Consider the following 12,500-nt stretch of genomic DNA (forward strand, 5'->3'; position numbering starts at 1 on the left):
TAGAGTTCCATGTAATCATGGCTCTATGTAGTACTGTGGAATAGAGTTCCATGTAGTCATGGCTCTATGTAGTACTGTGGAATAGAGTTCCATGTAGTCATGGCTCTATGTAGTGCTGTGGAATAGAGTTCCATGTAATCATGGCTCTATGTAGTACTGTGGAATAGAGTTCCATGTAGTCATGGCTCTATGTAGTACTGTGGAATAGAGTTCCATGTAGTCATGGCTCTATGTAGTGCTGTGGAATAGAGTTCCATGTAATCATGGCTCTATGTAGTACTGTGCACCTCCCATAGTCTGGACTTGAGGACTGTGAAGAGACCTCTGGTGGCATGTCTTGTGGGGTATGCATGGGTGTCCGAGCTGTGTGCCAGTAGTTTAGACAGACAGCTCGGTGCATTCAACATAACTACAAGTAGTGATGAAGTCCATCTCTCTTCCACTTTCAGCCAGGAGAGATGGACATTCATATTATTAATATTAGCTGTCTGTGTCCATCCGTGCTGCTCTGTTCTGAGCCAATTGCAATTTTCCTAAGTCTCTCTTTGTGGCATCCGACCACACGACTGAACAGTAGTCCAGATGTGACTAAACTAGGGCCCCTAGGACCCCTAGATCGTGATGTTAAGAAGGCAGAGCAGCACTTTATTATGGACAGACTTATCCCCATCTTAGCTACTCCTGTATCGACATGTTTTGACCTTGACGGTTTACAATCCAGGGTTACTCCAAGCAGTTTAGTCACCTCAACATGCTCAATTCCCACATTATTTATTACACGATTTAGTTGAGGTTTAGGGTTTAGTGAATGATTTGTCCCAAATACAATGCTTTTAGTTTTAGAAATATTTAGGACTAACCTATTCCTTTCCACACACTCTTTGTTAAGTGCTGCCATCATTTCAGTCGCTGTTGTAGCTGACATGTATAGTGTTGAGTCATCTGGAAACATAGACACACTGGCTTTACTCAAAACATGTCGTTAGTGAAGATTGAAAAAAGTAATGGGCCAAGACAACTGCCCTGGGGAATTCCTGATTCTACCTGGATTTTGTTGGAGAGGCTTCCTTTAAAGAACACCCTCTGTGTTCTGTTAGACAGTTAACTCTTCATCCACAATGTAGCAGGGGGTGTGAAGCCATAACACATTCAAATGTTTGAGGTCACCTAGAAATGTCCTTGTTTTTGGAAGAAAAGCTAAATATTGGTCCATTTTAAAATAACATCAAATTGATCAGAAATACAGTGTAGACATTGTTAATGTTGTAAATGACTATTGTAGCTGGAAACGGCAGATTTTTATGGAATATCTACATTAGGTGTACAGAGGCCCATTATCAGCAACCACCACTCACTCCTGTGTTCCAAGGGCACGTTGTGTTAGCTAATCCAAGTTCATCATTTTAAAAGGCTAATTAATAATTAGAAAACCCTCTGTTCTGATTAAAGAAGCAATAAAACTGGCCTTTAGACTAGTTGAGTATCTGGAGCCACAGCATTTGTGGGTTCAATTACAGGCTCAAAATGGTCAGAAACAAAGACCTTTCTTCTGAAACTCGTCAGTCTATTCTTGTTCTGAGAAATGAAGGCTATTCAATGCAAGAAATTGCCAAGAAACTGAAGATCTCGTACAATGCTGTGTACTGCTCCCTTCACAGAACAGCACAAACTGGCTCTAACCAGAATAGAAAGAGTAGTGGGAGGCCCCTGTGCACAACTGAGCAAGAGGGTAAGTACATTAGTGTCTAGTTGTAGAAACAGATGCCTCACAAGTCCTCATTAAATAGTACCCGCGAAACACCAGTCTCAACTTCAACAGTGAAGAGGTGACTCCGGGATGCTGACCTTCTAGGCAGAGTTCCTCTGTCCAGTCTCAACATTAACAGTGAAGAGGTGACTCCGGGATGCTGACCTTCTAGGCAGAGTTCCTCTGTCCAGTCTCAACATTAACAGTGAAGAGGTGACTCCGGGATGCTGACCTTCTAGGCAGAGTTCCTCTGTCCAGTCTCAACATTAACAGTGAAGAGGTGACTCCGGGATGCTGACCTTCTAGGCAGAGTTCCTCTGTCCAGTCTCAACATTAACAGTGAAGAGGTGACTCCGGGATGCTGACCTTCTAGGCAGAGTTCCTCTGTCCAGTGTCTGTGTTCTTTTGCCCATCTTAATATTTTATTTTTATTTTTGAATTTTACCCCCCTTTTCTCCCCAATTTCGTGGTATCCAATTGTTAGTAGCTACTATCTTGTCTCATCGCTACAATTCCCGTACGGGCTCGGGAGAGACGAAGGTCGAAAGTCATGCGTCCTCCGATACACAACCCTACTCTGCCTAGAAGACTAGCATCCCGAAGTCGCCTCTTCACTGTTGACGTTGAGACTGGTGTTTAACCTACTGTTTAACCAGCTATATACCCGCCTGGTGGAGAACTGGTACCATGATCATGCTCTTCTCTCTGTGGTCCTATAGAGACCTACTGTTTAACCAGCTTTATACTGTACCCGCCTGGTGGAGAACTGGTACGATGATCATGCTCTTCTCTCTGTGGTCCTATAGGGACCTACTGTTTAACCAGCTATATACCCGCATGGTGAAGAACTGGTACCATGAACGTGCTCTTCTCTCTGTGGTCCTATAGAGACCTACTGTTTAACCAGCTTTATACTGTACCCGCCTGGTGGAGAACTGGTACGATGATCATGCTCTTCTCTCTGTGGTCCTATAGGGACCTACTGTTTAACCAGCTGTATACCCGCCTGGTGGAGAACTGTGTGGCTCGGGGGGTCTTCCTGGAGAGTTTGGAACCCTACATCGTGTCGGAGCGTCTGGGCTGTGTGACCGCTCCCGTCATGAGAGACCTGCTGACCCACCTACAGGATAACAACATGATGGACAGTGTAGAGAACTGTCTGATACATCTGGACATCACCAGCCTCGACATACAACAGGTAGGGAGGAGACGGGGGAGGAGACGGGGGAGGAGACGGGGGAGGAGACGGGGGAGGAGACGGGGGAGGAGACGGGGGAGGAGACGGGGGAGGAGACGGGGGAGGAGACGGGGGAGGAGACTGTGGACAGAGTAGACGGGGGGAGGAGACGAGACGGGGGGAGGAGACGAGACGGGGGGAGGAGACGAGACGGGGGGAGGAGACGAGACCGGGGGGAGGAGACGAGACCGGGGGGAGGGGAGGAGACCGGGGGGAGGGGAGGAGACCGGAGGAGACGGGGGAGGAGACAGGGGAGGAGACTGGGGACAGAGTAGACGGGGGGAGGAGACGAGACGGGGGGAGGAGACAGGGGAGGAGACTGGGGACAGAGTAGACGGGGGGAGGGGAGGAGACCGGGGGGAGGGGAGGAGACCGGGGGGAGGGGAGGAGACCGGGGGGGAGGGGAGGAGACATGGGAGAAGAGGAGAGGAGAGGTGGTGATGATGTCTGTCAGTCAGTGTTGCCTCTCTTCCCTCTAGATATTTACTACTGTCATTAACCTTGTTCCAATCAGCAGCATGACAAGTCTGTAGACTCCAGTAGTAACCTGTTCTCTCCCTGTGTATCCAGGTGGTCCAGATGTGTTGGGACAACCAGCTGTATGATGCCATGATCTACGTGTTCAACAGGGGAATGAATGACTACATCACCCCTATGGAGGTACTATAATACTGTTTAATGACTACATCACCCCTACGGAGGTACTATAATACTGTTTAATGACTACATCACCCCCATGGAGGTACTATAATACTGTTTAATGACTACATCACCCCTATGGAGGTACTATAATACTGTTTAATGACTACATCACCCCCATGGAGGTACTATAATACTGTTTAGTGACTACATCACCCCTATGGAGGTACTATAATACTGTTTAGTGACTACATCACCCCTATGGAGGTACTATAATACTGTTTAATGACTACATCACCCCTATGGAGGTACTATAATACTGTTTAATGACTACATCACCCCTATGGAGGTACTATAATACTGTTTAATGACTACATCACCCCTATGGAGGTACTATAATACTGTTTAATGACTACATCACCCCTATGGAGGTACTATAATACTGTTTAATGACTACATCACCCCTATGGAGGTACTATAATACTGTTTAATGACTACGTCACCCCTATGGAGGTACTATAATACTGTTTAATGACTACGTCACCCCTATGGAGGTACTATAATACTGTTTAATGACTACGTCACCCCTATGGAGGTACTATAATACTGTTTAATGACTACATCACCCCTATGGAGGTACTATAATACTGTTTAATGACTACATCACCCCTATGGAGGTACTATAATACTGTTTAATGACTACATCACCCCTATGGAGGTACTATAATACTGTTTAATGACTACATCACCCCTATGGAGGTACTATAATACTGTTTAATGACTACATCACCCCTATGGAGGTACTATAATACTGTTTAATGACTACATCACCCCTATGGAGGTACTATAATACTGTTTAATGACTACGTCACCCCTATGGAGGTACTATAATACTGTTTAGTGACTACATCACCCCTATGGAGGTACTATAATACTGTTTAGTGACTACATCACCCCTATGGAGGTACTATAATACTGTTTAATGACTACATCACCCCTATGGAGGTACTATAATACTGTTTAGTGACTACATCACCCCTGTGGAGGTACTATAATACTGTTTAATGACTACATCACCCCTATGGAGGTACTATAATACTGTTTAATGACTACATCACCCCTATGGAGGTACTGACATGTTAGTCATTTAGACTCTTATCCAGAGTGACTGACAGGTTTCACACCCTTTTGTCTTTCATATTGTTTTCTTATTTCCTGGATATGAAAGAATCTACATAAACAACACTATCTTCCACACACATTCTGTCTCTCCCTCCCTCTTCCTCTCCCCCTGCCTCTCTCTCTCTCTCTCCCTCCCTGTCTCTCTCTCTCTCCCTCCCTGTCTCTCTCTCTCTCCCTCCCTGTCTCTCTCTCTCTCCCTCCCTGTCTCTCTCTCTCTCCCCCCCTGTCTCTCTCTCTCCCCCCTGTCTCTCTCTCTCCCCCCCTGTCTCTCTCTCTCCCCCCTGTCTCTCTCTCTCCCCCCTGTCTCTCTCTCTCTCCCCCCTGTGTCTCTCTCTCGCCCCCCCCTGTCTCTCTCTCTCTCTCGCCCCCCCCTGTCTCTCTCTCTCTCCCCCCCGTCTCTCTCGCTCTCTCCCCCCCTGTCTCTCTCGCTCTCTCTCTCTCCCTGTCTCTCTCGCTCTCTCTCTCTCTCCCTGTCTCTCTCTCTCTCTCTCCCCCCCCTGTCTCTCTCTCTCTCTCTCTCTCTCTCCCCCCCTGTCTCTCTCTCTCCCCCCCTGTCTCTCTCTCTCCCCCCCTGTCTCTCTCTCTCCCCCCCCCTGTCTCTCTCTCTCCCTGTCTCGCTCTCTCTCTGTCTCAGCCTGGTGTTATGTGTTTCTCTCTTTCTCCTTCCTTTGTGGGACTGATCCTCTTAGTCTGAAGGTAGATGAAAGCTGAGTGTGTGTTGTTAAGCTACTCCTCTGAACCCACAGATGAAAGCAGACTGATGGGGGGGAGGGACGAGGTATATGTATTACAGGTGTCCTCTCTGGTTCTCTCTGCCTCTCTCTGGTTCTCTCTGCCTCTCTCTGGTTATCTGGTTCTCTCTGCCTCTCTCTGGTTATCTGGTTCTCTCTGCCCCTCTCTGGTTATCTGGTTCTCTCTGCCTCTCTCTGGTTATCTGGTTCTCTCTGCCTCTCTCTGGTTATCTGGTTCTCTCTGCCTCTCTCTGGTTATCTGGTTCTCTCTGCCGCTCTCTGGTTATCTGGTTCTCTCTGCCTCTCTCTGGTTATCTGGTTCTCTCTGCCTCTCTCTGGTTATCTGGTTCTATCTGCCTCTCTCTGGTTATCTGGTTCTCTCTGCCTCTCTCTGGTTATCTGGTTCTCTCTGCCCCTCTCTGGTTATCTGGTTCTCTCTGCCCCTCTCTGGTTATCTGGTTCTATCTGCCTCTCTCTGGTTATCTGGTTCTCTCTGCCTCTCTCTGGTTCTCTCTGCCTCTCTCTGGTTATCTGGTTCTCTCTGCCTCTCTCTGGTTCTCTCTGCCTCTCTCTGGTTCTCTCTGCCTCTCTCTGGTTATCTGGTTCTCTCTGCCTCTTTCTGGTTCTCTCTGCCTCTGGTTATCTGGTTCTCTCTGCCTCTGGTTTTCTGGTTCTCTCTGCCTCTCTCTGGTTCTCTCTGCCTCTCTCTGGTTATCTGGTTCTCTCTGCCTCTCTCTGGTTCTCTCTGCCTCTCTCTGGTTATCTGGTTCTCTCTGCCTCTCTCTGGTTCTCTTTGCCTCTCTCTGGTTATCTGGTTCTCTCTGCCTCTCTCTGGTTCTCTCTGGTTCTCTCTGCCTCTCTCTGGTTCTCTCTGCCTCTCTCTGGTTCTCTCTGCCTCTCTCTGGTTCTCTCTGCCTCTCTCTGGTTCTCTCTGCCTCTCTCTGGTTCTCTCTGCCTCTCTCTGGTTCTCTCTGCCTCTCTCTGGTTCTCTCTGCCTCTCTCTGGTTCTCTCTACCTCTCTCTGGTTATCTGCCTCTCTCTGCCTCTCTCTGGTTATCTGGTTATCTCAGCCTCTCTCTGGTTCTCCCAGCCTCTCTCTGGTTCTCTCTGGTTATCTGGTTCTCTCTGCCTCTCTCTGGTTATCTGGTTCTCTCTGCCTCTCTCTGGTTATCTGGTTCTCTCAGCACCATTATCTACCAGTCCCCTGGGGAGCGACGGGGGCTTTGATTTGTTCGATGAACCAACCTAAACTAAAAGGAATCTAACAGAAATGAAAGAAGCCCTAAGGCTGCTGGGAAAAATCCTTTTGAAATATGAGACGAGGTGTCACAAAGAATCCTGATGAAGAAATGATGTAGTGCTACGGCTACAGCCTAGGGACAAACTGTCAGAGAGAGTGGAGTTTTTAATCAAAGGAGATGTATGAACTTGACCCCTGAGGTTTCTCTTCCTGTGTTTCAGAAACTCTTCCAGGTCATTGGCCCCCCGCTGAGAGAAGGCAGGGCCCTCACAGGTAGGCACTGGTTCCATGATTCATTGAACACCAGCCTGGAGATCTTAGTGGGAGTAAAGACAAGGCCCTCCGGAAATAAATCACTCAGAAAGAAGATTTGTAGTTTTTCAACAAGTCAACATGTCTAATAATTAATAAATAAATAACTCAGAAAGAAGATTTGTCTATTTCTGCCTGACAGATGAACAGGTGGTGATGGGTAACAAGCTGCTCGTTTATATCAGGTACAGTCACACATATACATCCTGTCTCTCTCTCTCTCGCTCTTTCTCTCTCTATATCTCTCTTTCTATCTCTCCTCTGTCTGTCTGTTTGTCTCTCTCTCTCTCGCTCTTTCTTTCTCTATATCTCTCTCCTCTGTCTGTCTGTTTGTCTCTCTCTCTCTCGCTCTTTCTCTCTCTATATCTCTCTTTCTATCTCTCCTCTGTCTGTCTGTTTGTCTCTCTCTCTCTAGATATCTCTCTCTCTCTCCTCTGTCTGTTTCTCTCTCTCGCTCTATATCTCTCTTTCTATCTCTCCTCTGTCTGTTTCTCTCTCTCGCTCTATATCTCTCTTTCTATCTCTCCTGTCTGTTTGTCTCTCTCTCTCGATCTCTCTATCTCTCCTCTGTCTGTCTGTTTGTCTTTCTCTCTCTCTCTAGATCTCTCTTTCTATCTCCTTCTCTGTTTGTCTGTTTCACTCTCACACTCACTCACACACACACTCACTCTCTCTCTCTCTCTCTCTGACACACAGTAATGTATTTCCTTCCTCCCTCAGCTGCTCTCTGGCAGGCCGGGCCTATCCACTAGGAGACATCCCAGAGGACCTGGTGTCTCAAGTCAAGAACCAGGTACGTGTGTGTATCAGGGACAGATTCCTGGAATGTTCCCCCCTTTGTGACAGACCTCTACATCCCCCATGTTGCTGTAAGGACTGTGTTAATGAGGTATACTCCTCTCTACATCCCCCATGTTGCTGTAAGGACTGTGTTAATGAGGTATACTCCTCTCTACATCCCCCATGTTGCTGTAAGGACTGTGTTAATGAGGTATACTCCTCTCTACATCCCCCATGTTGCTGTAATGACTGTGTTAATGAGGTATACTCCTCTCTACATCCCCCATGTTGCTGTAATGACTGTGTTAATGAGGTATACTCCTCTCTACATCCCCCATGTTGCTGTAATGACTGTGTTAATGAGGTATACTCCTCTCTACATCCCCCATGTTGCTGTAAGGACTGTGTTAATGAGGTATACTCCTCTCTACATCCCCCGTGTTGCTGTAAGGACTGTGTTAATGAGGTATACTCCTCTCTACATCCCCCATGTTGCTGTAATGACTGTGTTAATGAGGTATACTCCTCTCTACATCCCCCATGTTGCTGTAAGGACTGCGTTAATGAGGTATACTCCTCTCTACATCCCCCATGTTGCTGTAAGGACTGTGTTAATGAGGTATACTCCTCTCTACATCCCCCATGTTGCTGTAAGGAGTGTGTTAATGAGGTATTCTCCTCTGTGTTGCTGTAAGGAGTGTGTTAATGAGGTATTCTCCTCTGTGTTGCTGTAAGGAGTGTGTTAATGAGGTATACTCCTCTCTACATCCCCCATGTTGCTGTAAGGACTGTGTTAATGAGGTATTCTCCTCTGTGTTGCTGTAAGGACTGTGTTAATGAGGTATACTCCTCTCTACATCCCCCATGTTACTGTAAGGACTGTGTTAATGAGGTATACTCCTCTCTACATCCCCCATGTTGCTGTAAGGACTGTGTTAATGAGGTATACTCCTCTATACATCCCCCATGTTGCTGTAAGGACTGTGTTAATGAGGTATACTCCTCTCTACATCCCCCGTGTTGCTGTAATGACTGTGTTAATGAGGTATCCTCCTCTGTGTTGCTGTAAGGAGTGTGTTAATGAGGTATCCTCCTCCGTGTTACTGTAATGACTGTGTTAATGATGTATCCTCCTCCGTGTTGCTGTAATGACTGTGTTAATGAGGTATCCTCCTCCGTGTTACTGTAATGACTGTGTTAATGATGTATCCTCCTCCATGTTGCTGTAATGACTGTGTTAATGAGGTATCCTCCATGTTGCTGTAAGGACTGTGTTAATGAGGTATTCTCCTCTGTGTTGCTGTAAGGACTGTGTTAATGAGGTATACTCCTCTCTACATCCCCCATGTTGCTGTAAGGACTGTGTTAATGAGGTATACTCCTCTCTACACCCCCCATGTTGCTGTAAGGACTGTGTTAATGAGGTATACTCCTCTGCATCCCCCATGTTGCTGTAAGGACTGTGTTAATGAGGTATACTCCTCTCTACATCCCCCATGTTGCTGTAAGGACTGTGTTAATGAGGTATACTCCTCTCTACATCCGCCATGTTGCTGTAAGGACTGTGTTAATGAGGTATACTCCTCTCTACATCCCCCATGTTGCTGTAAGGAGTGTGTTAATGAGGTATTCTCCTCTGTGTTGTTGTAAGGAGCGGTAACACTCAGGGTAACAGTAACACTCACGGTAACAGTAACACTCACGGTAACAGTAACACACACGGTAACAGTAACACTCACGGTAACACTCAGGGTAACAGTAACACTCACGGTAACAGTAACACTCACGGTAACAGTAACACTCACGGTAACAGTAACACTCACGGTAACAGTAACACACACGGTAACAGTAACACTCACGGTAACAGTAACACTCACGGTAACAGTAACACTCACGGTAACACTCAGGGTAACAGTAACACTCAGGGTAACGGTAACACACACGGTAACGGTAACACTCACGGTAACACACACGGTAACAGTAACACTCAGGGTAACACTCACGGTAACACACACGGTAACAGTAACACTCAGGGTAACAGTAACACTCACGGTAACAGTAACACACACGGTAACAGTAACACTCACGGTAACAGTAACACTCACGGTAACAGTAACACTCACGGTAGCAGTAACACACACGGTAACAGTAACACTCACGGTAACAGTAACACACACGGTAACAGTAACACTCAGGGTAACAGTAACACTCACTGTAACAGTAACACACACGGTAACAGTAACACACAAGGTAGCAGTAACACACACGGTAACAGTAACACACAAGGTAACAGTAACACTCACTGTAACAGTAACACACAAGGTAACAGTAACACTCACGGTAACAGTAACACTCACGGTAACAGTAACACTCACGGTAACAGTAACACTCACGGTAACAGTAACACACACGGTAACAGTAACACACACGGTAACAGTAACACTCACGGTAACAGTAACACACACGCTAACAGTAACACTCACGGTAACAGTAACACACACGGTAACAGTAACACACACGGTAACAGTAACACACACGGTAACAGTAACACACAAGGTAACAGTAACACACACGGTAACAGTAACACACAAGGTAACAGTAACACTCACGGTAACAGTAACACTCACGGTAACAGTAACACTCACGGTAACAGTAACACTCACGGTAACAGTAACACTCACGGTAACAGTAACACTCACGGTAACAGTAACACACACGGTAACAGTAACACACAAGGTAACAGTAACACTCACGGTAACAGTAACACTCACGGTAACAGTAACACTCACGGTAACAGTAACACACAAGGTAACAGTAACACACACGGTAACAGTAACACACACGGTAACAGTAACACACAAGGTAACAGTAACACTCACGGTAACAGTAACACACAAGGTAACAGTAACACTCACTGTACTGTCAGGGTTCCTCCTCAGTAGAGCCAGTTAAATGGTTTTAGATAGAGGCAGAACTGATGGGCCTGTTTGTCCTGAACAGGGAAGCATTTAGTGGGATAAACTTTGCTGCTGTGTGTGTGTGTGTGTGTGTGTGTGTGTGTGTGTGTGGGGATTGATGTTAGTGTGACGTTGAACAGGTGTAATAGCCTATGTGATCTGTGGGTGTGTGTGTCCATATGCATGTGTCGGATGTGTGTGTTGGATATGTGTGTGTGTGTCCATATGCATGTGTCGGGTGTGTGTGTGTCCATATGCATGTGTCGGATGTGTGTGTGTCGGATGTGTGTGTGGTGTCTGATGTATTGTATAAGGGAGTCAGGTCAGGGTGAAATGTAGAACATGATCAAAGAGAGACAGAGAGGTTTGATCTCTGAGAGACTGTTTTCCTCCCGCTCGATTTCATCCCTCTCTCCCCTCTCCTCTCTCCTCCCTCTTTCCTCTCTCCTCTCCTCCCTCTTTCCTGTCTCCTCTCCTCCCTCTTCCCTCTCTCCTCCCCCTCTCTCCTCTCTCCTCTCCTCCCTCTTTCCTCTCTCCTCTCCTCCCTCTTCCCTCTCTCCTCCCCCTCTCTCCTCTCTCCTCCCTCTTTCCTCTCTCCTCTCCTCCCTCTTTCCTCTCTCCTCTCCTCCCTCTTTCCTCTCTTCCCTCTCCTCCCTCTCTCCTCTCTTCCCTCTCCTCCCTCTCTCCTCTCTTCCCTCTCTCTCTCCTCTCCCTCCTCTCTCCTCCCTCCTCTCTCTTTCTCGTCTCTCCCCTCTCCCTCCTTCTCTCTCATCTCCTCTCCCTCCTTCTCTCCTTCCTCCTCTCTCTCCTCTCCCTCCTCCTTTCTCTCTCCTCTCTCCTCCTTTCTTTCTCCTCTCTCCTCTCTCTCTCTCCTCTCTCCTCTCCCTACTCCTCCTCCCTCATTGTCTCTCCTCCTCCCTCATCTTTGATAGGAAGTGTCATCATCCATAATTATGAGGCAGAGGTCTGGATGAAGGAGGCTGTACACCTGTTCAACTCTCCCCTCGTCTCCCTCTCGCCACCTCTCTTCTCTTCTTTATCTTTGAAGCTCCTTCTCTCCCTCGTCTATGTCCCAAATCTCACACACACATACACACACTTCAAATGGCCTCTCAATAATGTAGTGATTGTGTTCTGTCTGAATGGGGCGATAATGGGACATATTCTTTCATGTTCTGTCGCTCTCTCTCTGTTTCTCTTTCTCTCTGTTTCTCTCCTTTCTTTCTTTCTCTCTTTCTCTCTTTCTCTCTTTCTTTCTTTCTTTCTCTAAATTGCCTCTCAATAATGTAGTGATTGCAGAGATGGAGTTGTTTTGTGTTCTGATTGAATGGGAGGATAATGAGCCATATTCTTTCATGTTCTCTCTTTCTCTCTCTCTGTTTTTCTCTCTCAGTTTCTCTCTCTCTCTCTCTCTTTCTTCATGGCCTCTCAATAATGTAGTGATTGCAGAGAGGGAGTTGTATTCTGTCTGAATGGGAGGATAATGGGCCATATTCTTTCATGTTCGCTCTCTCTGCATGTTTATATCTGGGATGCCACGGCAACCACACAGGTTAGGAGGAGAGGCTAGTGTGTGTGTGTGTGGGGGGTATCCATGGAAACCAGGTCCCATGTGACGATGTGCTGGTTTTTCATACAGATGGCAGATCAATGTTCCATGTATGTTAGGTGATGT

The 12,500-nt window shown here is 46.8% G+C and overlaps 1 protein-coding gene across 7 annotated transcripts in view; it reads left to right on the forward strand.

Moving 5' to 3' along the window:
• LOC110514219 (vacuolar protein sorting-associated protein 8 homolog) overlaps positions 1-12,500 on the forward strand; it is an 80,206-nt gene that overhangs the window by 27,996 nt on the left and 39,710 nt on the right. For all 7 annotated transcript variants that reach the window (XM_036951489.1, XM_036951494.1, XM_036951491.1 and 4 more), the window contains 5 exons: positions 2,723-2,945; positions 3,555-3,644; positions 6,998-7,049; positions 7,231-7,273; positions 7,809-7,881. In XM_036951489.1, coding sequence (XP_036807384.1) covers positions 2,723-2,945; positions 3,555-3,644; positions 6,998-7,049; positions 7,231-7,273; positions 7,809-7,881 — 481 coding nt within the window. The remainder of the gene's footprint in view (positions 1-2,722; positions 2,946-3,554; positions 3,645-6,997; positions 7,050-7,230; positions 7,274-7,808; positions 7,882-12,500) is intronic.

The sequence above is a fragment of the Oncorhynchus mykiss genome, chromosome 18 (genome assembly GCF_013265735.2).
Source record: "Oncorhynchus mykiss isolate Arlee chromosome 18, USDA_OmykA_1.1, whole genome shotgun sequence".
In the NCBI taxonomy this organism is placed as follows: Eukaryota; Metazoa; Chordata; class Actinopteri; order Salmoniformes; family Salmonidae; genus Oncorhynchus; species Oncorhynchus mykiss.